The 26,429-nt window shown below is 31.4% G+C and overlaps 2 protein-coding genes across 3 annotated transcripts; one reads left to right on the plus strand and one right to left on the minus strand.

Annotated features, from left to right (window-relative positions):
* Positions 1-683: 683 nt before the first annotated feature.
* Positions 684-3,463, plus strand: LOC143910352 (cytochrome P450 9e2-like). The gene is made up of 10 exons (XM_077428782.1): positions 684-1,066; positions 1,181-1,344; positions 1,480-1,611; positions 1,710-1,915; positions 1,992-2,127; positions 2,202-2,288; positions 2,373-2,594; positions 2,670-2,770; positions 2,869-3,037; positions 3,107-3,463. The coding sequence occupies exons 1-10, from the start codon at positions 858-860 to the stop codon at positions 3,277-3,279; spliced, it is 1,599 nt and encodes a 532-aa protein (XP_077284908.1). The 5' UTR covers positions 684-857; the 3' UTR covers positions 3,280-3,463.
* On the minus strand, positions 3,277-22,571 carry Esp (Epidermal stripes and patches). Of its 2 annotated transcripts, none has more exons than XM_077428780.1 (12): positions 22,505-22,571; positions 6,996-7,162; positions 6,658-6,793; positions 6,476-6,584; positions 6,182-6,383; positions 5,610-5,830; positions 5,340-5,520; positions 5,090-5,254; positions 4,846-5,007; positions 4,625-4,765; positions 4,395-4,540; positions 3,277-4,307 (listed from the first exon to the last, which is right to left on the minus strand). In XM_077428780.1, the coding sequence occupies exons 2-12, from the start codon at positions 7,120-7,122 to the stop codon at positions 3,948-3,950; spliced, it is 1,950 nt and encodes a 649-aa protein (XP_077284906.1). In that variant the 5' UTR covers positions 7,123-7,162; positions 22,505-22,571; the 3' UTR covers positions 3,277-3,947. The 2 variants fall into 2 exon arrangements, with proteins under 2 accessions (XP_077284906.1, XP_077284907.1); XM_077428781.1 differs by lacking the exon at positions 22,505-22,571 and adding an exon at positions 16,445-16,742.
* Between the last annotated feature and the right edge of the window lie 3,858 nt (positions 22,572-26,429).

Below are 26,429 nucleotides of genomic sequence, written 5' to 3' on the forward strand. Positions count from 1 at the left end.
TTCAGACAGAGTGGCATTTTTGATTTAAAAACAGCATTCATTCGTCCAAATGCACTCCATCCTAATTTCATACGTCTCTTTATCTCGTTTATATCGTTTCCCATTTTAAAGTTTTTAGAAGGTTTATATTAATTTCACTTTGCGATTGTTATTCTATACTGTGATACATGTTTCACAAAATAACTTATTTTGGAAAAAAAAAACTGAGCAATTAGAGATATTTTTACATTATGATTTTACATATGGTGTGTTAATTCATAGTTTTTAGTTAAATATTTTGAGCAAATTTTACATAAATAATTAATACAATTATCATAGTGATTATTTTCGATAGTTTTAAGTGAAGTTTTTTGAATGAACAATTTTCATTCGTGTCATCTTACATAAATATTATATTTAAGCTTTCACATTTTGGGACAATTATGTATGTATATAGAAAATCCGCTTGAATTTCACGTTACTGCGTTAAACGAAATAAGTGCCGAGCATATTTAAGTGTACATACTAATTAAAGTAGGGTGACCATATTGATTCTCACAGAGAAAACTGGATACTGGTATGAGCATGTTTTATTTTTGCCACTATAAAACGGCGTGCAGGTTGTTAAGCTGGTAAAATAATCATCCACAACAAGGCTGAAGTAATATAATTAATTCATACAATATTTTCCTGTTTATTTTTAGAATTGGAATACGTGGTCACAGTATGAAATCCACCTAATATACCAATATAACAAGGTGTTTACTTTTCAAACTTATCTTATCATATTTTCGATCCAGCAACCAGTTCGATCGTATAGATTTATTTGTAAGCACTATTTTTCAAATAAATGTGATTGAGACTAGTGATTGTTGAAAATGATTGGTTTTATAACAATTGTGTTAATTGTGACATTGCTTTTATTTGGTTTTCTTTGGTCCGTGGCACAATTTAATGAATTTTCTAAAACGGGCATTAAATTTGTTAGACCGGTTCCATTTTTCGGAAATTTGTTCAAAGCAACATTTGGTGTTGAGCATCTTGCCACAGCATTGAAACGGGTTTATGATTCATTTCCCAATGAAAGGTAACCTGATTTTTGTTTGTTTTTTTTATTTTTTACCACTTTTTTATTGAATTGTATAGTAGAATGTTTATTTGTATGTTTATTATATGAATATGTCTGATATAAATTTTATAGGTATGTTGGAATATTTGAATTCTTTTCTCCAACAATCGTCATTAGAGACCCTGAGCTAATAAAAATGGTTACAATTAAAGATTTTGATCATTTCCATGATATCCCATTTCAAATTGACGAAGAGATTGATCCCGTATTTGGCAGGGTTTTACTTTCACTAAAAGGTAATTCAATCACCGTTATAAAACTTCTCTAGTTAAACATTTTATTTTTGCCAGTGTAGTTTACTATATGTAATTTATTATTATATGAAAAATGTAATTATTCATTTTAACTTAATTTTTTGATACTGATTATAGGAAATAAATGGAGGCAAATGCGAACGACAATAAGCCCAGCCTTCACAAGCTCAAAGATGAAAAACATGTTTCACTTTATTACTGAATGCGCTGACAAGTTTACATCGCATTATGAATCCGAATGCAGTCAATGTAAATAAAATAGCATTGCGTATCAGTTTAAATTAAGTTATGTTATAATTATTTATATATATATATATACGATTTTCAACCAAGTAATCTAATTTCAGCAAACAGTGGAATTGATTTAGATGTTAGAGATTTAACAACACGTTTCACAAGTGATGTGATAGCATCTACGGCATTCAGCTTAGAAGTCGATTCTTTAAGAGATAGAGATAATTATTTTTACAAACAAGCGTCACTATTAACTGAACAAAGTTTATCAGTTATCTTGAAGTTCACTGGTTTCCGAGTGTTTCCTAAACTTATGAAAGTAATATATTATACTTTTTAATTGTATCTATTTTGTATTAAAAAGCATATTTTGAATGTTTATTTCTTTCTAATAGGCACTTGGAATTCCCCTATTTCCAGAAAGTTCAACCAGTTATTTGAAGGGCTTGGTGAGTGATACAATGAATAAGCGAGAAATAAGTGGAGAGTATCGTCCAGATGTAGTACATTTACTCAACGAGGCAAAGAAAGGTGCACAAAGCAGTCTTTATATATTTAAGCAATTAATGATATGAACAGTTTGATACAATTACTTAATCTTTTAGGCACATTAAAGCATGATGATTCTAAAGAATACCAAAACAAAGAATTTGCATCTACTGAAGAGTATTCAGTAGGAAAATCAAATATCAGTTAATATTGCAAACTTCTATTTTATCCTATAATTATTTGTATTTGTATCGTTTATAATTTATATTGTTAATATCTTATTTAAGAATGGGCTGATGATGATCTCATTGCACAAGCTGTGGTATTTATATTAGCTGGTTTTGGAACGTCTTCAACACTATTATGTTTCTTATTGTACGAGCTGGCTATAAACACCCATGTGCAAGAAAAATTATGTACAGAAATAGATGAAATAAGTTCAAAAAATGGTGGTAAAGTTACTTATCACGATTTATTACATATGAATTACATGGATATGGTGATTTCAGGTATTTATTTGTCCAATTTCAATAGAACTTTATCGTTTTAATCATTTCACTTTTGATTTATTTATTAATTCATAGAAGCATTAAGGAAGTGGCCACCTATTCCATTTGTAAATAGACTTTGCACTCAAGAATATGATTTGGGACCAGTAAGCAAAAATAGTACTAGTAGCTTCAAGGTATTATATAATATACATACATACATATGTATATTGTTTGATTTCGTAATTGGAATAAATATTAAGGTATTTGAAATTGCATGAAATTTGTTGTTTAGATTAAAAAAGATAGTGGAATTTGGATACCGATAAATTCCATACATATGAATCCAGAATATTGGCCAAATCCTACCAAATTTGACCCAGAAAGATTTTCAGAAGAGAATAAACGAAATATAAAATCACAAACATTTTTGCCATTTGGATCAGGACCCAGAAATTGCATTGGTATGATATATAATGTAAATATTTTTTATAAAATTTATTAATGATATATTATTAATTTTCACTTTTTAGGTGCTCGATTTGCACTGATGGAAATAAAAGCGCTGATATTTCATTTTCTGGCAAAATTTGAATTCAACCCCTGTGTAAAAACACATATTCCAATTCGTATAAGTACGACTACTCTATTTTTGGAATCTAAAGATGGATATTGGCTTAATATGAAATTAAGGAACACAACTTAATTATTTGAATCTTTTATATAAAAATGTAATTTACACTAGAGATTACAATAATTATAATTTGTCAAGTTGACACATTTGGTTTATTGATTATCTTCTGCATCGGTGTAATAAGTACAAATGCAATTTACATTTTGTATCACATTGGCTAACGAATACTTCATAAAAATAAATTATTTTAAAATTCATGTTTACAGCTTACAAAAAACATAAACATAATAACAATGTACCTACATATATGTATATTAAATAATTATTTTACACACTATCAATGAAACATTTATAAAACAAATGATCTAATTAATACTGTAGCACTCACTAAAATTGACATTCTATAAATTTTATAGAGTTTCCGGAATCATTCAACTCCTTAAGAAGCCATAACAATTCTTGCAAAGCCTGAGCTCTCTCAGTTTTGTACAAATTACCTAAATATCTAGAAGATAAAAGCACTTTCATATACTAAAAAACTTTTGATTTTATATATAAAATTAAAAAATAAAGGTACACTTAAGTAGTAATCTACATATATACATTTGCCTTACAATAATGTAACCAATCAGAAGACTCTCAACACACTGTGAATAGCATTCTACTGAATTCCTAACTGGAATTCATTGATGCATTTTGGAAATCTTTGGACCGGGCCACACTACTGCTTTTCAAGGCTATTAAACAATATTTATATCTTTCGGTTTATAGCAGGAACTTTCTTTGAGTAATCTGTCAATGTCCTCGAACTCGTAAAACACAATGAATTCAATCGGACTCAGACCTTCGAATATGCTGCATACACTTGGTTTCAAATTGTAGAAGAACAGAGATTGCTCACGAGTTTTAAAATCTGAAGTTAGAGACTGGATAACCCTAGCTGCTGTATAATCAGCTCCGTAAATGTGTGTACAGTCGATTACAACGGGTAAGGATTGCTTGATTGAATGCTTTGTGACCAATTTTCTTACATAGTCTACAGATGGGAATATCAAACAGCGGTCAGGCGTCAACATTAGATATTGCTCACCGGCTCGACTCTATATTAAAAACATATGCAAGTAATTAAATGGCTGCTCCGTCATAATATCTTGAAATTAAATGTGTAAAATATCATATGCACTTACAGTTAAGGTTTCAACGGAGATTTTCGGACGAGCAGCATGGTATAAAATGAACACTACATTGACACCTATTCCAAGTAAAATTCCGATTTCAAGCGGCAACACTAAGCAGAATACAAATGTTCCTATACCAGGAATCAAATCAGACTCTGAAAATTAATTGTGTTTGTCAGTAACGTTCATATTTATTAGGTCCATTTAAATAATTTTTCTTTAAAAAAGATTTCACTTACTTTTCGATCTCCACATTGGTTTGACAACGTGGGCTTCTATCATAAATACAACAGCTGCTATTATAACGGCTGCCAATGCCGATTTCGGAATGAAAGCAAAGCATGGAGTAAAGAATAGCAGTGATAATATCACGAGCAGCCCTATATTAAAATATTACAACAATAAATTTATGTGGTTTTTAATTATGAAATGCATACACATATTTGAAAGTAAATCATACCAGTATACAATCCACCCAGTGGAGTCCGTACTCCAGACGAATGATTTACAGCAGCTCTAGCAACTGATCCTGTCACAGGATATGCTTGAACGAATGAATTCCCTATATTACTAGCACCCATCGCTAATAGTTCTTGTGTGGCATCAACAGTTTTTCCATTAGCTGAAATTAATATTAATACAATTAATAACATTTTAATGCAGATATGCTTAAAATTCTAAATTATTGTATTTAAATTGCTCACCAAAAGCTTTACAGATCGCTATGTTCTCCAATAATCCGATGAGAGGAACTACAATTATACCAGAGCCCAAATCTGAACACATGTCAAAGAAACCAAACGTGGAATTGTCTTTAGTATAACTGAATGGTGGCAATTGAAAGCTTGGCATACCAGATGGAATATTTCCTAAAAATAAGATTTACACAACATAAAAATTAAATATGTACTATGACCACAAATGAAAACTACGTAAGATACAGTTAATTCTTACCGATGAGTTTCATTGGTGCTTCACTACCATCATACGCAAATGAAAATCCGATAGCACCACAAATTATAACTACAATAGCGTTTCTTGTCGCTCCGAAAATCCACAAAGCTTTGTTTATCACTTTGTGCTTGGTCGTTTTCAGTTCATCGTTTGCTGGACCTATCTGAATCATGCCAATTACCTGAAATTAAATGCGTTTTGTTAGTTTCAATATCGTTATATTATGTATCTATGACAAAATTAAAATTGATATTAAAAAATATAACAAACCCTCATGAGAAGTAAGATGATAATACAACATATGCCAAGAACTACATCCCAAGCTTTCGTATTGTGAATTTCGCTAAATATTGATACCCATTGCTGAAGGAAAGTGCTCCCTTTCACTGTTATACTCAAAATGTCTTTCATTTGTGATGTCAATATGATTAAAGCTACGGCTGATGTGAAACCCGATGAGACAGGTCCCGACACGAAGTCTATTAAAAATCCTGAAATGTAAAAAAAATATCTTATTATGGTAATATTTCAGAAAAGGATACACCAAATTATATGATGAATTTTTTTATCAGTTTTTTTAAGGTAGTAAAACAACAATATGTTTTATGGTGCTATTTTATACGTATGCATATTGTTTTTGACAAGGAATACAATACAATATTATTGGATATGACAGGTTCAATTGAACGCCATCAGTTTATTTGAAATCAATATCTCCGTATATTGATTATAATAAATGCTAGAAGGTTAACGTTGTGAATTGATCAAAGGTCTTTTTTCAAATTTATTTTTAATATGTATTTTTTTAAGAACTACGATGTTAAAAATATTATTACACTGACCTAATCCTAAAACACCCATTAGTAGTTCAATCACCCCAATCAGGAATGTGAGAAGAACGGCATGTTCGATACCGAATCCTTTACTTCCTACTGTCTGGTAGGTCATCAATGATGCAATTGCAGTAGGTCCCATTGGAACATCCTTACAACTACCAAGGAATATGTATATAAATGCACCAAGGAAAGACCCATACAAACCGTACTGCAAAAAACAAATACAAAAAACATAAATTATATATATACATTATATGGAATATGAAAACATTCTGATATATGTATGTATGTAATACATACTTGTGCAGGCAATCCGGCAATATTTGCATAAGCTAATGATTGAGGAATAACCGTCAAACCAACAGTGAGCCCGGCAATCAAATCTCCCACTGCTTTGTCACCATTGTATCTGTTTAAAATAAACCGTTTAAATACAATATTTATTTATATAAAATATGTTAAATACGAAGATTAGAACTTACTGTGGTAACCATTCCAGTATAGGCAGTCTTTTATATAAGGTTTTCTTTGTGAACAATTTTGACGCCTTTGTCTTTGCCCACGGTATCACAGATTTTGCTGATTCCTTCCAGGAAACAGCTGGAGAGTCGTCAACGACTGTAAAGTAATAATACAAAATAATTTTATCTAGTCTGTTGCTTGTAATGATTCCGGGTGGGTCTATTGAATGTTTGCTGATAGGTTGTTCAGATTTGGTTTGCTTGTTGAAAGTTTACATTAAATTTTAAGTTTATATTAATTTTATTTATATAAATTTAATTGTAAAAATGCAACAGTCGAAAATGAACTATGTACGTACGAATGAGTTCGTTGCTGCCCTGAAGACCTCCATGAGGTTCTGAAGGAGAGTCGACCGATTGAGTGGAGCTGCTCAAGCCTCCGTTCACGTATCCTGCCAGTCCAGGACCTTGACTTTTGGCAACCATCTTTAAGCTTGTAAAGATAATTTAATAAGAGAGATCTTTTCTGCAAAAAAAAAACAACACCTCAGTAAATAGTATTTATTAAATTGCATTAACTAATAAATGAAAGTAATAATATATGTATTAAACAATATAATAATAAGATTATAAAGCGATATTTACATAAAATGAAACTTTTTAGCAAATACTTTAATACATCATTATTATTATTTGCAACAATTATAAAATTATACTTAATTAGTTCCTTTGTAAATCTCATATGGATATGTATGTATATAATATAATATAACAAATGTAGATACATACATATATGTATATGATATATTGAATATTGTATTTTATTATCAATCGTCATATTGCATTAAAAGGTCAAAATTTAATTAATAAGTCGTAAGTTCATATGATTTTAATTGTTTTAGCTTACCGCTTAATAAAATAAAATGTTTATGATTGTTTAGTTGTGCATCAGGCGGCACTTGAATGTAATGTGTTATCGTCTATGTGCAACTTTTCTCTTTTATATGCGATTTTCGCAGAATTTTGAAAAAGTATTAGTTTTTTTGACCAACATTGTTAAAAGGATTATTGATGGGGGAGTTATTAGTTGCAACAAAAGCTGTTTCTGAAATAAATCGATATATTTGCTTGCGGTTTCACACCGCTAAAAATGCAAAATTCACCATGACACATTGCAAATCTATTGTGTTAATATGAGCTTACTTAAACGGAAAATGTCGTTGAAAATTTATTAGTGTTTTCAAAAATGATAATTATTGCATATATTGACTATGGTGAGCTATTTTTTATCATTAGTGGTTTTGGCATCAATGGATACGTCATTTTAATATATATTTTTTGATTTCGATTAAATTATGTTTTATAATTTTTACTCTAATTTAATTTATATGCAAACAATTCATATAAATTCAATTAATATCAGATAATAATAAGCAATTTTTATTACTGTTTCAGTAATACTATTGTATGCTTCAAATATGAGACGTCTAGTTCCAAAACCCGGTATCTGCATATTTGGTCAAAACTGAGATAAAAATGTATTCCGATTCTAGGGATATTTTCACACAATACTGTATACTTGAATTATTTCTAAAACCAAGTTAAATGACTAAAAAAAATATTTAAAATCTTGTTTTGTTCCAAAGAACGGCAAAAATTCTCTCTGTTTATTCGAATTAACGGCAAAACTGCCGACAGCCAATCAGAACACTGCATATGGCAAGATGGCGGCCATTTCGGCCAGTTACCTGGGTGCAACTGTCATTCCGCATTTCTTTCGTAATTGCTGTTATCATGGACGATCTGTCTCGAAGTATTGAAAAAACCAAAGATGGAGATACAAGAAAGAAAACAATCCGAAAGAAATCGTGAGCAAAGGAACGGAATCGCCGTGAAAGGACAACTCGGGAACAAACACCGGCAAAATCGTTTTTTCTGTCAAAAAGTCTTAATATTTCATTTAATCTCAAAAATTTTCCAAAAAACTGAATTGCAAAATAACTTTAAATAGTATATCTTCCATTAAAATAAAACTTTGTAAATGAAATCCACTAAATAAAGTTTTGGCAGAAAAACTGCGTTTACCAACAAATGAGTGAAATGCTTTTACCGGGTTTTTGAACTAGACGACTCATATATACATACATATATAATAGCGCCATTCTGTGTGTCTGTGTAAGATAACGATAATAGTCATTTCGATTCGACATACATATGTACGTCACAGTTAAAACACTGCCAACAAAACGTTCGAATGTAATACGAACATGATAACAAATCAACAAAAAACTTATACATATACATATATATATACTGATTGCTACCAATGTTTCCTCTAGGGAAATAAATCTCTGAGCATTTAGCGCCATCTATTGAAAATTTATTTAATTAATTAATTTTTCTATAGGTTTTTTATATTGTTTATATGTAGGTAGGTAGGTATTTTTGCCATTTTTTTCATATTATACAATTAAATATAAATATTAAATGAAATATATTCAAAACGTATTTGAAAAAAATACAATTGCGTGCGGATCAAAAACAGGACCGACATATTTCTTTTATTTTTTTTTTATTTAATAACCTGATATGCCATAACCCATGCGATGATATTTCATCGGGCACAACACTAGCTAGTATAACATATTAATATATGAATATGTTATACATAATATATATTTCTGCATAATATAAAAATGTATCTATTTATATAAGTAGAAGGCTAAAAATCACATGAACTTAACAATATAGGAAATACCTACACACTGAATTAAAAAAAAATTGTAACCATTAGACATAAATCAATACAAAGTATACCCGTAACATTAAATAACTAAGGATGTACAATGTTTTCATTGCAGCATTTTCTGAGACAATTTTATACAGATATGAGTTTCCAATGTTTAATTATAGAATAGCAATGAGCACATGGCTTGGTCAAATATTCATACTACTTTTGATGTTTACAAACGAGAACTATGTATATGTACATACAAATGTACAATAAAAAGAGGTTATGATGAAATTCTCGCCGTAAAATCTAATCGTGCAATAGCAGTGTCAATGCAAGACAAAAAGATAATGCGGAAGCATGACATTTTCCACGCTATTTATTGTCAAAGGCGAAGATACGTAGGTGCTAAGAGCTGAATGAATTTCAGGGACATTCACATCACAATACAACGATATTAGAACTGGCTTGTCGGAGAAGACGACATCGATTGTATTGTATGGAATGCATTCACGAACCATGTGCTCCAGAAATGCATTTAATTAAATTTTAACTGCTTCTATTAAAGTCGTGCAATGTTTCTAGTTTCCATTTATTATGACGATCGATTTCAATGTCATCAAAATGAAAAATTAATTACATTCAATTTCATCATGTTAGTTGTGACATTGATTTATCTTTGCGAAAGCGATTCAGGTTAGTGTCAATAAATTATTTTCATTTACTTACTTAATTTATAATAAAAGTCTATTAATAATGTACAAAGTTTTCAGAATAGAATAATGCAGTTTTGAGCTTTCATTTAAATAATACAACTATGTAGCTGAATTGCCCGGCGTTGCTTAAGCAAGTAAAAGTTGAAAAAAAAATGAAAATTTTTTGGTCATATTTAGAGTACCACGAAATTGTATACTAAATTTATTGGTTCTAAATTGAAAACATACAAACATTCATTTTTATATACAAATGTAGTAGAAGAAAAATAATCAGAAATGCATTATTGCAAAATGCAATTGTATTATATAATATAAATGTAATTTGTATAATATAATATTTCGAAATTATGATTCTTAGGATTTAAATTTATTATATGTAGAATCAAAAACAATTTATTGACTAATTTTGAAACCATACAATATAGTAAAACTAAATCGGAAATATTGTACTACAAGACAGCTACTTTATAGTATAGAATTGAAAAAATCAATACAAAATATTAAGCTTGGTTTTATTATGTGTATTGTTTAATCTATGCCTGTTTGATATCCATAAATCACATGTATATACACAGACGAGTTCGAAAGTACGACCTATTCAACTGTTATATCTATGGTAGAGAAAAAACATTCACTTAATTACACATCTTTGTATTGAAAATAAAATTAAATTCATCAATAGAAAATTTTATCATAAATATGAAATAATTTTGATACAAATTTAATATACATGTTTACAAGTTTCTTTTAAATTTATTTCCTTGACATTAAATCAAAAGATGCGGTCTTCAAATTAAGAATAAATTAATATTTATATATTATATTTTAAGAAATTGCAATAGTAATTTCAAATATCATATACAAAATGTGTCAAACTCTTCAAAGCAACATTTCCTGTAATTAAATGTATGTAAAGCAGTAGACGACCTCAAACTTGTCAAATATAATTTCCTCTATGATAAATCAATAATGTGCGAACAAGAACGGAAAAATCGATAATGCATCACGCGGAATTGACACTATTGTTCCTATATTTATAATTCTTTTCTTAATTACTTGTCAACGTTAACACACAACGACATAAGGTCGAATCGCACCGTTACAACCGTTGCACCCAACGATCGGGGTAATTGACTTTAGAAAGTTCAAGAACAAAAAAAAAAAAAGTTGCATTCGCAAATAAATAAATAGCCGATAATTTCGTAATATTTTGTTCGAATTGTATGCCAAATTGGTTTATAAATAATTCTGAAATAAAAAGCTTGTAAAAAGTCGCACCATTGAATTGGCAGGCCTCACGTGTTTTCCGATCAACAATATTGCGCAACATAGAATTTCAATTAAGATCAAACGATTTAAATGAATCATAAACAATGTTTCATCATGAGTGAAAACAGATGCCGACAATAGCATAAAATATATATTATATTGTATCTATTATACATACATTTATACTTCCACGCGTTATGATCATGTATGTATTTTGACACCACACTTACAAATCTACAATCACATATCTGTAATTTCTTTACTGCTATCAATTATTTAAATTTAATTCCAATTTTTTGAAACGAAACGATGGATTTATAACTTGGGTTTTTGTTCGAAAAACTAATGTATAATATTTCAGTTGACCTAGCAATAAGAAGAAAAAAGTCATTCCTGTTGCTCAAACGACATAATAAAAATCGTATAGTAAGAGTTAAACTCGTCGATGAATAGGAATCAACTTTGAAATAATACCAATTTTTTTTATTATTTTTAAAATTAGATTTTGATTTCAATTATAAACGAGGCTAGCTTATGTATGTATTATATATACAACACGACTAACAGAGTGAATGTAATATTTTGTCATCATAATTTAACTTTTTTACAGCACTGATAATAACAATGCATTTTATGACACTTTCAATGCAGCTCGTAATTTTGATATTGGATTCCTCAAATACATATAAAAGCTATAATATATGTATTCATGCACGTGCCAGATCATTTACATCAACGTAGACATATGGTTAAGTACATTGCCTATGGAGGCATTGGGGTCTACCTCACGGGCCCGAATGTGAAACGCCCGAAAACGCAAATATCGGAAGGCAAAGATCGAAAGATCAAAAAAAAAAGGCTGCATGGTAAACGGTACATACTCACTTAATTTGCGCGAGCAGGATACAACAGGAACAAGAGGAACAGGCTTTTCCTCTTGTTCCTGTTGTATCCTGCTCGCGCAAATTAAGTGAGTATGTGTACCGTTTACCATGCACCCTTTTTTTTTGTTCTTTCGACTTAAGATCTTTCGATTTTCGATCTTTGCCTTCCGATATTTGGTTTTTCGTGCATTTCTAATTAGATCCCATGTATTATATATACAACACGACTAACAGAGTGAATGTAATATTTTGTCATCATAATTTAACTTTTTTCCACAGCACTGATAATAACAATGCAGCTCGTAATTTTGATATTGGATTCCTCAAATACATATAAAAGCTATAATATACATATGTATTCATGCACGTGCCAGATCATTTACATCAACGTAGACATATGGTTAAGTACATTGTCTATGGAGGCATTTATACATGTTATACATACATATCATCATCATCATCATTTACAGCCATTCGCCATCCACTGCTGGATGAAGGCCTCTCCAACACGCTTCCACTCGTCTCTGTTTTGCGCAACACTCATCCATCTCATTCCGCACATTTTCCTAATTTCGTTCACCCATCTTCCTTGCGGTCTTCCTTTTACTCTTTTGCCTTCTCTCGGGTACCATTCAAGCACTTCTTTTGTCCACCTTTCGTCCATCCTCCTAGCTACGTGACCCGCCCATTGCCATTTCAATCTCTTCACTCTATCCACTATGTCCACTACCCTTGTCATATTTCTCACCCACGTGTTCCGCTTCCTGTCTTTCCTCGTTATGCCAAGCATACAGCGTTCCATACTTCTTTGAGTGCATTGGATTTTATTTTGCATCTTGGCGTTCAGTGTCCAAGTTTCACATCCATACGTCATCACTGGCAAAACGCATTGATCAAAGATCCTTTTCTTCAGGCAGAGTGGCATTTTTGATTTAAAAACAGCATTCATCCGTCCAAATGCACTCCACCCCAATTTCATACGTCTCTTTATCTCTTCATTTTTACTACCAGACATGTCAATTATTTGACCTAAATATAAATAATTATTTACTACTTCTACTGGTTTATCATCTAAGGGGATGCTATCAGGCATGCAATAACTATTGAACATTAGTTTAGTCTTATCTACGTTAATTTTTAATCCTACTTTTCTACTTTCCCTGTCCAGCTGTGTTAGTCTGATAAGTAGGTCAGCTGAATCACGAGCTACTAAAACTATATCGTCTGCGAACCGAAGGTGACTCAAAAAGCGACCATTGATGCTTACTCCGGCTGTATCCCAATCCAATTTCCTGAAAACTCCCTCAAGCACCGCATTGAATAACTTGGGCGAGATTGTATCTCCTTGTCTTACTCCTTTTCCTATGCTAAATCTATCTGTACCTGAAAAAATTTTAACTGAAGCTGTGGCATTCTTATATATTGTAGCTAACAGTCCCACATAGGGTTCCGGCACTCCCTGTGTTTTTAGAGCGTTAAGTACTGCATTATGACTAACTGTATCGAAGGCTTTCTCATAATCGACGAAACCTAGGCACAGTGGCCGTTGATATTCGTTGGCGCGCTCGATTAGTTCGCCAACTACTTGGAGGTGGTCCATTGTGCTGAAATTTGCCCTAAACCCTGCCTGCTCTATAGGTTGGTTCTCGTCGAGGATATTCTTCAGCCTTTCTGTAATAACCTTCGTGAAGAGCTTGTAGACCGCTGAAAGTAGACTAATGGGTCGGTAGTTCTTGATATCGCTTTTGTCGCCTTTTTTGTGTATTAAAATGATAGTTGCGTTATTCCATCCTTCTGGTATAGCTTGGTTCTGGATGCATTTGCTGAAAAGCCTAGCTAAGATATTAATTAGGGGGGGGCCGCCACATTTTAGTAAGTCGATGGGAATATTATCTTCCCCTGGGGTTTTACCATTCTTTGCAGTTTTTAGCGCGGCCTCTACTTCGCTAGGCAATACTGCAGGAACCCTTTGGCCGTGTGTCGATTCCAGAGTGGGGAATTGGCCGTTGTCGTTCTCGTATAGTTTTGCATAGAACGTGTAAACTCTGTCTATGATTTCTTCTCTATTCCTAATTATTACTCCGCTCTCTGATCTGATTGCGATCATTTGGTTTTTGCCTAAGAAAAGATCCTGTTTGCACTTTTTCAGGCTACGGTTATTCTTAATGGTATTTTCTATTAGCTTGCTGTTAAAATCCCTGACATCCCTGACTATTCTCTTCTTAATTTCCTTATTTACTAGATTGTATTCTTGCTTATTATTATCCCTATCTAAATTCCTTTTATGCTTAATTAGGTTTTTTGTTTCCGCTGAAATTTTGCTTAATTTAATCTGTTTCCTGAAACCACCTAATTTCTTACCTGTTGAGGTTAGAACCGAACTAATTACAGTGTTCAATTCCTCGATGTCTGCTTCTGGGTTTAATTTCCCGTATCGATTTCCAAGTTCGAGTTCGAATTCCTTTTTCCTAGACCTTAGTTGAGCGAAATCTGGAGAGTTACTGCATCCTTTTATTAATTTCCTACGTTCGCAATTTATATTAATGGCCATCTTGGCACGGACTAATCTGTGATCGCTGCCTATATCTACTTTACTTAAAACACTAACGTCTTTAACGGAGTGCAGGGCATTTGTTAGGATGAAATCGATCTCGTTTCTGTCTCCTTTAGGACTCTCCCAAGTCCACTTATTGTTGGTGTTTTTCCTGAAAAATGAATTAGTGATGAAGAGCCTGTTGTGTTCTGCGAATTCTATGAGGCGATCGCCTCTGTCATTTCTTTGGCCGGTACCAAAATTGCCTACTGCTCTTTCTGTGTTTGCCTTTTGTCCTATTTTTGCGTTAAAGTCGCCCATGATTATTTTAAAGTGGTGGCGGCTATTATCGTATGCGCCCTGTAGTTTTTCGTAGAAGTCTTCTATTTCCTCGTCTGGGTGGCTAGATGTGGGGGCGTACACTTGGAAGATTTGACAAGTGTACCTGCTCGAGATTCTTAATACTACATAGCATATACGTTCCGATATGTCGTTTATTTCTATAATATTTCTTTCTATTCTCTTATTGATAAGAAACCCTACTCCTCCTATTCTACCATTTGGTAGCCCTCTCCAGTAGAGACAGTTACCACTTTTTAGGATTATTTGGTTTCCCTGTTTTCGTCTTACTTCGCTAAGTCCTACTAAATCCCATTTGATACTTTCTAGTTCATTCTCTAATGCAAGCACACTTCCTTCACTCGATAACGTTCTTACATTGTACGTGGCTAAATACAGGTTTCTATTAGCTAAGCTATCATCCATCGTCACTCTTACCTTGTTGGAGGTTTGGATATTATTTTTCTCGCATTTATCCAAGATGTGTTGAGAAAAAGGCGGTACTTGAGAGAGATTTCCATTCAAGGAGTGAGTTCTTACCGCCATAAACTCTTCTCTGTGGTCAGCTTTGACATATAGTCATCCTAGGTATCACTTGGATCACTTATGAGTTATTACATGCCATTTAACAGGGTTACTTTGTAAGTGAAAGTAGTTAGTTATGATAATAATAGATTAGCAATTGTTATACTACTTTTTTACAGATCTTTATCGTGAGACGCCTCTTTGGAGACAACGGATTTATATATGTGAGTGCGGTTTGCAATTTAATATTTTAATAATAACTTTAGTAAAGTATATAAAATTACACGAATTACTTTAATATAATTTAAATATGAAAAAGAACTGATAGACAGTTGGGAAACACCGTTTCTGTTTGCTATTATTCTATTAAGTAAAGTTCGTTAAAGATTTTTGGCTGGAAGCAATTATGTGGAAGATTTATTGCTTCTGTGGGACCGACTTGGCTGGCGAAGGACCCTTTTTTTGTATTCAGGTAGGGAGATGTATCTCGTTTGACACCGATTTGACACAAAAATTAGCACAAAATTTTTCGAAATAACTGATATAAAACCGCTTTTTACGACCGATTTGCTGTTTATTTTTACACTTAAATTATACTAGGATGCAATTAGTAAAATAAGTGATTAGATGGTTAAGTTAAATTTCGTGCAATAGCCGGGTTTAAGCGAGTAATAGCGGGAGGAACGCAGAAGCACGTCCTCCTCACATGACACGAAAGACCGAACTCCATACATACATATATGAACATATAAATATGTCTGTTCACATTTGCCGTATAGATTCAATATGTTTTAGAAAAGATAAAACTCACTCGATAAAATCTTCGTCGTTTTATATGAAGTATGTATTTGAAGTCACCGGATTTGACAATGTTGTGATGTTGTTTAATTTTGACAATAATAATAACACGTGTCGCACTGAATAGTCTTCGAGCACTTCGAGCAAATTAGCGTCGGGTGTGATTGAGGTCGGGCCGTACGAACACGTCCATAACTGAGAGACCGAGAAACCGAGAAACCGAAACCGAGACGAGCGAGCTTTGGGCGCGAAGCGAGCTTTGAACGAGACCAGAACGCGTCCGCAAGTTGGCGACACTGACGCTACACTATGGTCGCCGCCCAAAGTCGCCGCTTTATATTGTAATTGAATCCCCACCCGCCCCACCCCCCCGCACCGACCCCTCCCGACACCCCCCCCAACCCCCCACGGATTTTCCGGAAGCTGTCGGAATTTTCACGACGACCGCGAATCAATTTCTATGACAACTTACATACATCCTGTTTGTGTTCCGATACAAATGCCAATCTAATATAAATACATTTATTTTTATTACATTATATTAAAAAAAAAAAAAAAAAAAAAAAAAAAAAAAAAAAAAAAAAAAAAACTCGGATGTGCCCAACCCATGACTTTATATTTGAGGAATATAAAAAGATCCCAAAACAAAATTCGATAATTAAACATATGTTTATTATCGGATTTTGACCAGCAGCATAGCTCGGTCGTTAAGCTTCTGCTTAGCGTCGAAAGGCGCCGGGTTCGATCCCTGGGTTCGGGCCTCGAATGAAAATGAATTTTTCAGAGTATGCTGTTGGTCAGACTTGGATTTGTGACTCCAGGTTGATCGTTTCCTATCAGAGTTTGCCAATTTTCTCTGATTTCATTGTTGAAACGGTTCCCGGAAAAAAAATTGGCTAAAATTCCTTCCTACCTACTATGTCACCACTATTTGAAGTATGATTGATGTACAATAAAATTTATGTACAATTCATAGATGTCTCGTTAATTTGCGAGTTTTTCAGCGTCTCGTAATTCAACGACTTGTAATAAAAATGCTGCATTTGTAATTGGCCAGGAAGGCGCATTGGGATTTACCTGTAAGGCCTTCCAGGTACATATATAATATATGTAAAAACAAAATAAATAAATAAATAATAAAATAAATTTAAAAAAAATACTGTTTCCGGTTTACGAATTCTGACCATAAACTTATTTTATTTTTACATAGATATATACCAGGAAGGCTTGACAGGAAGATCCCAATGCACCTTCCTGGACAATTAATTACAAACAATGCAGCATTTTATTATTACATATGTAAATCACTGTATTTCTAGAAGCTGAAGAACACAAAATAACAAATAATTAATTTATTAATTACAAAATGAATCCACTGAGGCATCTATGGATTTAGATTTTGTACATAATTTTTACAAATTGTACACACAATAAATACAGAAGATTTGTGACAACAGGAAAGATGATTTTTTTTTTAATGAAGCGTTTTATTTTAAGGAAGCGTTTCAACGATGATCAGATAAAAATGGCAAACTCTGATAAGAAACGATCGATTTGGTGTCACAAATACCCCCAAATCTAAGTATGACGGATCGAACCCACTGATCACTTGGTGCTAAATATACAGGTTACCATTAAGCCATAATGCTGACAACCAGCCTTAGTACATAAATAATACGTTCAGGGGTGAGGAAACAATCGTGGTCTTTTGGTCATTTTTGACTTTTCTAAGAGGAAAAATCCCACTTCGGGTTTATTAAAAAATCCCCAAAATACATAGTCACACCCATTTTTTTCTAGATCATGAAAACGTGATCAGTGATCGATTCTATAAGTCAAAATCTCGAGTTGGAATTTTCGCATGATCACAAAACTTCCTCTATTGTTACTAGTAGATAAAGAAAAATTAAAAAAAAAATGTTTTTGAGCTATTTCTCATATTAAATATATTATATACATATTTTTCATGTATCTCATATATTTTTCTAGAAAAAATACAAACAAGGTTAAAAATTGTCACAAATAAAAACGAGTACGGTATATACATATAAGAAGATATCACAAAAAACTATTTTAGTAGAAAAAAATCAAACTTGGTTAAAGAAAATTAAAAAATAATTTTTATGAGTGTACAGTATTTTTTATGAAAGTGAATATAGTTAAAACCAAAGTTCAATTATTTAGCATCCTTTATTTATCACTCAATGGATTGAGCTGAATCTATTTCAAATATAATAAGCATAATGAATTTCAGATACTATTGTTTTTAAATATTTTTTCTCAACTGGAAGTAGTATTTTTACTCCAATTTTTCAATGCACTTCACCATATCAAACATTTATGTTGTACTATTTGTTATGTATTGAAGTTATAATTTCGAGTTGAATGAATGGACTGGGAATGGATTATTGATTTTATTGGAGAGGTTTGATTTTTGATAGTGCATATTTTGTATGGAATCGGCTCATAAATTATTTTAAGGTAATACTACCAAAATCAGTCAAAATCAATCTGGAATTTATAATCTTGCAGAATTTGTTAACAACGATGGACATACTAATTCCCAATTTTGGGTGTCTCAACTAACAAATAATCACTTAATCATTGATCTACATACATGATACTAATATTATTTTATTAATGGCATGTTGATGCCATGACGAGTGTAATAATGACGTACACATATGTACATATTATATTGTATGTATTTTTCGAAATTCATTATCGTACGTCAGTTTGATGAATCATACTATAACGGTTTATTTATTTTTGGAATGGAATTAAATAATTAATCAGTAGATAAACAAAATGAAGATTTTTCGAACTTTACAAGAGTGCAAATTTGATCTATCAAAATTATTTGCTGTGTACGTACATATATATATATATATATATATATATATATATATATATATATATATATATATATATATATATATATATATATATATATATATATATATATATATATATATGTATATGGTACAGTCCAAGTGCACATTTCGTTTGTTCATAAACATACTAGTTTGTTCATACACGAACCAATCTGACCAGTTTTACTGTACACAAAAGAAAAGATCGACAAACGAACTAGTTGATACATGCACAAACTATAATATAAGGTATTCTCAATCGTTTCTTCCATCCTCTATGTATGTATGTAGCCGAAACGGAAATCATTTTAATTTGGTTTCTATAGGATTTCCCTTTTGAATACTCGGTGCTTTGACATTTGACAGCTAAAAGTGTCAAGCGGCACCTGGTGCGTATATTTGAAGATAGCTTTTGACTGTTAGCATTCAAACTAAAATCAATAGTCTATGTATGAACAAACTATGAACGTGTGTTCATGAACGAACAAGAGTAAAACTTGGACTGTAATATACATATATGTATGTACATACAGTATATTTGCTGTCAATGTTCGAAACAGTAAACTAAACTAAATTTTATTTTTATGTGGAACTTTGTAAATCGTACTTTGATGTGGAGATTCATATACATATGTCTATGTACATACATAATAGATACACAAATGACAACGCTTGTACTGGATATACAAATTTGTCAGTATGTTATTCATGGGTCCACCTTACGGCACAAATTCTGTATTGATAAAGTTCTGAGTTGAAAAATGATAAAATGACTGAGTGTGTACAATATTAGGAGTTGGGGTAGACGCGTTCGTCGGCTTTTCCTTTAAATCTCATGCACACACGCGTACTTTTTCTGTATTACCTTCCAGCCTGGGATGTTTTCCTGGTACGAGTTCATTTTTCGAGTCTTCATCAACTCAGAGTTTATACCGTAAGGGCCACCGGTAATTGGATTATTACGCACATTGCGATCACCCAAAAGACAATTTTTGCCATGAAAATCGCGAATACGGAATATTTGGCACTCGAGTTCTCGTTAGTATGATAGTTATCGTTAGTTTGATGGACTTTTCGGCTGCCTGATGTTCCGTTATAGAGATTTTAGTGACTTTTGGGCGAGCGCTTTGTGAGCAATAATCACCGAACCGGTAATTCATTACATCAACTTATATGTACATATATACCCAATAAATCCACTGGATGAAAACAATTTTTTTTTTATTATTCTTAATCCACTTCTGTGAAAAAATTTCAAAATCATGATAATTTAAAAAAAATTCAAATTATTATCCATGATATTTATAAAAGAAAAATTTTCAGAATAAAAAAAAGTAACCACGAAACTTAAAAAAATGGGCCGTAGTCGATTTTTTTATAAAATTCTATCGCACAATTGATATCGGATTTACATATGTACATAATTTATTGTTGGATCGGTTTGAAATACGCAGTAGACTAAAATTCTACAATGACAAATCATTTTGAATTAATTACATGCCTTTTAAATTCAATATAACAGTAACAGTGTCCTCAACATATGTACATATATATTTATGTATGTTCATATTAAGATAGAGTAAACGTAAAATTTGAACGATTCTCGTGTATCATTTTTTTTGTATATCAACATATTTAAATGATCACATGATTTTCCATGCATAAAAATCAAATGCAAATTCATCGTAATATAAATTCGTATGGTACTCGTAAGTGCCAAAAATAAAACAAAAATAATTTATATGTATATTTTTTATAGAAGTCCGGTATGGTTCTAAGGATTCACTTTCACAAGTCGTCATTGTTTTTATTATATAATCCATAAATGCATTCGCATGCTAATGATTCTAAAATGAATTATACCCATTTAATATAAACATGTGCGTACATTTATTATATAGAAAAATATAATTTATTAAACTTTCCAACATAAATATGGTAAACGGAATTCTCAAATGTGTAGGTAAGTATAAAAATTATATGGTAGTAATACAATATGTATTATTTAATAATTAATCTAACTGGAATATACCTACACACATTTGCATACAATATTTATCCTCATACATTCATTATACCGTGTACGAGTATATACCACAATTTTAAACTACGTAAAATATCTAACATATAAATAAATTTATATATGTACATATGTATGTATTTTAATTATGATTGTGATAATTATGTATTATTATATTTACTCTGATTGTGTAAATAAGTGTGCTATTTACATGAAAATACATATGTATGTATGTACATGTTTTATATTAAGTACTGCGATTTTATAAAGAATAATCTTACTTTAAATCCATTGAATATTAAATAAATATTTACAACAGGCTTACTAGGGATTCCAATATCGGTATACCGGTAAATGGTAAAATTTACCGGTATTTACCGTAAACTAGTTAATCGCGAATTAACTACATACATATGTATATAGGCATATTATTGCATAATATTATATTAAAAATCGATGCAAATGGCTTATTGTGGATTAGGTTTTATAGAATTTGTTTATTTTCAGTGTTAAATGTAGAAATTTGAAATTAATAAATTCACTGGCAACACAGACCAACCAAATCGCAATAAACTCGATCAGACAGTTGTTTCAATTATGATTGAAACTTTCAAATAGTCCAAAATTTAAATAAATAAACATGATTGGTTGAAAATAAAAATAAATTAAATTGATTTATTATTACGAATTTACTTTAATGTATTTATATGACATTGTTCATACGTGATTTATTTTTAATTATTTACGATTCAATCTACATATGTAGGTCAACGTTTTTAGGAAAATTAATCACTAATTATCTAATCCACTCATTTTTTTCATTTACCGGTAAATACCGATATACCAATAGTAGGAAAAATTATTAAGATATACCAATAGTAGGAAAAATAATTTACCTTATAACGGTTTATGAAATTTGACGGTAAATTGCAATACCTAATGCTTACATATGTATAATGTTATGTTGATAAGAGAGGCAATAGAATAACACATTTTGTCAATTAAGTCATGTACATAATTGAACAAAATTTTACTTGTAAATATTTTAAGCTATGAGTCAATGTAATTAATCACCTTTAAATGTCGTTAAGTGAAAGCTTTAATGCATTTCTGACATACATATTATACAAATGTACAATTTAATTGCACTGTTATTGCATTCAAGCTCATAGCTACTTACGATTTCGTATTTTGTTCATGGGAAATGGTATTTTTGGTTTCGTGGGTATGTACAGCTTGAACTGTATGCCTTATCATGACCACCTATGTAATATATTCTACAAATTCGTCAACAAAACAGTGAACTAGTTCCAGGTGAATCTATAAAGTAGGGAAACCTATATTTCGAAACAGTTTAAAGTTTTCTTGGATTATTTTTGTTTTAAAAAAATATCCACTTACAGAATGCTGAATTCAAATTTGGAATACGATCCAAAATTATCATTAGTATAATTATTAAATTGAAAAAATATTACAATCGTCCATTTTTGTTCGCAACGGTACAAAGTTTATGTTGTTATCTTTATTTAAAATGTGAGATTTACCCCCCACAAAAAAAACAGCTTGTTTGCAAAGAAACATACTCGTCATTTGTGTGTCCAGCTTGATTTGACGACAATAAAAAAATGACAGTTTCGGCGACATCAGATTAATCAGTATGTGTAGTGCAATTAAAGCAATTTCTTACAATGACGTCATTGATGATAAGAAATTTAAGTGATTAAATTTTATTAAAATAATCTCTGTGAGAAAATATCGTCGGAAATAGTTCTCAATCCCATCTTTATTTACATATGTATATGTAGATTAACATAAACGAAAAGGAAATTTCCTCCACCCAATATGAAATGAGGAAAAATAATTTTCTAGGCGACTTTGGGTATTTTTCTAAAGCAGTACTTCTCGGAAATTATGTGGGTAGATGATATTTTCCTCATAATCGGAAACAAATTGAACCGATTTTGGTACATACAAATGATATTTATTAGATAAACATCATCATTTAATACATTTTTTATTATTATTACGTCTCGTGATCACTTAAGGTGATCACGGGACTCAAACCTCATTAAAGCAAGGTCGATGTTCTCAAAAGTATATGCAACCACATGAAAGCTATAAATTAGTTTATAACATTTTATCCTGTTCGCCATTTGTTCGTTTTGCCTGTGCGAAAATTTCACGTTGAGTTCGAAGTTTTTTAAAAGGTCACGCGGTCGCTTTAGTGACATTGAGATGTCAAAAAGGACGACGGGGAAAGTCTTATTGTGTTTTTGACAACATTCTTGGGTAATTAAATAATAAAACATTGACCTATTGAATACGTAATGAAAAAAATTCGAGAACGGTGCGATTTTCCGACAATGAAATGCTTGATCTATTCGAGTAGGTGGTTCCAAAAATATTATGACGAAGAATTCTATGAAACTAAAACAACATAAATAACAATGAAATATGGCATACTATTAAATGAGATAGAAGCGTGCACATGCACATTGACATACATTCATATGTATGTAGAATTAGTCAGTCTGTTTACTGTCAATTGTAGTAAAGTGTTGTTTATTCCGTGTTAAAATTACTATCAATAAATATTCAGTATATCTTAAAGGTTTTAATATACATATGTACGTAGTATATTTTATATTATAATTAGAAAAGAAATGTATAAACGTGCATATATTGAATGTTAGATGATTCTTTGTATGCATGTCAGTTTTTAAGAAATGTATAAAAAAATGTTATTGCTAAAAAATTTTTTCTGAATCGGCCATAATTCTTTCCTGTTTTTCTATGACACTCGTGATAAAAACCCTCCCGGTTGTAAATAAACGGCTAACTCTTGTTATCATTTAATTAAACTTCTCGCGTGTACAAGGTTATGTGTTTCAGTTAAAAATATCTGAAATTCGAGGTGTACCATTTTTAATTACATAAAAATTAAAACAATAATAAAAAACGATGACGACATCGCGTAAATAGGAGTGCCTTTCCTTTCACAATGCATATGAATCATTTTCAATTTATATAATATATAAAAAATATTATGTAGATGTATCAAAATCTATAAATTATATTCGAAAGATATTTCAGTCTCAAGATTTTGACTAATTTGCATTCAGTATCGATCCTTGATCACATTCATTTTTATTAATTTTTACCAAGCTTTCATTACGGTAGTCCCTCAAAACGACATATATGACCAACTTTGTACATACATATGTACAATATATAAATTTGTAATATTATTATAAATTTGAAATTAAATTAAAATAATGAGGAAATTTTATTTTATTTTGTTATTTATTTATTGTTTATTACATTTACACTCGCCTTTACAGATCGCTCCAAAGTAACGAGTGTACTAATACAGATACGATACAATTAATACGAGCATTTTATACAATGCGAATTCATACAAAATGCATCCACAGTGACATCTTTGGAGAAATTTTTGCAGCATTTTATTATAGAAATTGGCGAACTTCGAGCGGCTGAATAACTTGAGATTTGCAAGAGAGATTGGAAAGGAGATGTGAATTAACAGGACCCGTTTCAATGAAAATCAGAAAAATTGGCAAACTTTGATAGGAAACGATCGACCTGGAGTCACATATATCCAAGATCTGGCTAGTAACATCGGGTCAGAGCTTGAACCCGAGATCCCATAGTTGTTAGCATTATACACTAACCACTGAGCTGTGTGGCTGGCATTAACTCTGGTAATTATTACCATTGCAATCAATTAATACAACTTAACCATTGTCAAATATAAAAATGTGTATAAATCTATTTACTGTTTATTCGATCAAGTTGATTACGATATTTGTTAGTACCATGAACGCCCTTCCGTGGAATTAATTAAAAATAATAATGAAATAGTATTACATTCTATGTTGTATATTTTACAATATCGTTGAAATATAATATGATTAATGGCATATCCAAGCTTATCAGTAACGGTCCGTTTATATTATTTAGCACTGTACGGAAAAGACCAGTTCTATTCATGTTATACAGCACTGCCCGTTTTCGGCACGTTCATACTTACTTTTGACAAGTGCAAGGCAAAATCGACTTACATACACATACAATACAGAGCGTGACGATACCGCGCAATATTTTTTGCGTCGTATCCTCGAGTCAATATTGCAAGATGCATGGCAAATTTTCGTTAGTGTACGGGTGCACTCGCCACTATGACGAAACATCATGCGTGAATACTTCCCTAATGGCCAAAGAAAACCGGATTCTGCTTGATACGTTGTTGTTGCCGCTGTTTCGATACGTCAGATATGTCCACATTACGGAAGATATGAATGTGTCTATATAAAAGTATACTTAAGAATATTTTTCGTTCTGCTGTTTACGTGCAGATGCCGGCTTTAGCTGTGCTTGTATAAATGAACTTTAATATGTCAATTTATAATAAAATATCTACGACATAAACAATATTACAATAACGTGTTTGTTTATTTTTGATATTTTGTACCAGGCAGTTCACTTCATGAAATAGACATAAAACATATGATATAATTTGAAGACTGAGAGATGAAAACCAAATCAGAACTCACCCTCCAAATTTTAATGCTAAATACTAAAAAGTTCATATACACTACCGTCCATATGTTTAAGACCAAGTGTTTTTGGAGAATATTTTTCACAATTTTGGACCAATTTAAAAAATATAAACTCAGTTATGTTCAAAAATTATGCATTTATTAAAATAAATAAAGATATTACAACAATTAATAAACATAAAATTATAAAAAAATAAAAACGTCAAACTGAACTTTCGTCAAAAAACCCACCCTTACTTTTAATCACTGCTGCACATAGTCTCGGCATTCTATTTATTAAATTTTGCAACTTGTGTCGATTCGTCACGCGGTGTCTTTGAGCCCATTTTGAACAATTATATATAAAAAAACAACAAACCAATGGGATAATCCCTGCTTTTTTTGCTCAAATTAAATCCAAGGGTGTAGGGAAACAAATGATACCCATTTCTTTGAACTATTTTACGCTAAATTATTTTAATGGACATTAGAAATCGAGTTATAGGTTTGGTCTTAAACATATGGACGGTAGTGTACATACATTAT

The sequence above is a fragment of the Arctopsyche grandis genome, chromosome 4, assembly GCF_051622035.1.
Source record: "Arctopsyche grandis isolate Sample6627 chromosome 4, ASM5162203v2, whole genome shotgun sequence".
NCBI lineage: Eukaryota > Metazoa > Arthropoda > Insecta > Trichoptera > Hydropsychidae > Arctopsyche > Arctopsyche grandis.

Bases quoted from the DNA above. Each gene is read 5' to 3' on its own strand.
- LOC143910352 (XM_077428782.1), top strand. From the start codon at position 858: ATGATTGGTTTTATAACAATTGTGTTAATTGTGACATTGCTTTTATTT. The intron at 2,128-2,201 runs GTGCACAAAGCA...TTAATCTTTTAG, and splicing joins ACTCAACGAGGCAAAGAAAG to GCACATTAAAGCATGATGAT. The intron at 2,289-2,372 runs GTTAATATTGCA...ATCTTATTTAAG, and splicing joins AGTAGGAAAATCAAATATCA to AATGGGCTGATGATGATCTC.
- Esp (XM_077428780.1), bottom strand. From the start codon at position 7,122: ATGGTTGCCAAAAGTCAAGGTCCTGGACTGGCAGGATACGTGAACGGA. The intron at 6,794-6,995 runs GTACGTACATAG...ATTACTTTACAG, and splicing joins GGGCAGCAACGAACTCATTC to TCGTTGACGACTCTCCAGCT. The intron at 4,541-4,624 runs GTAAGTGAAATC...ATTAATTTTCAG, and splicing joins ACCAATGTGGAGATCGAAAA to AGTCTGATTTGATTCCTGGT.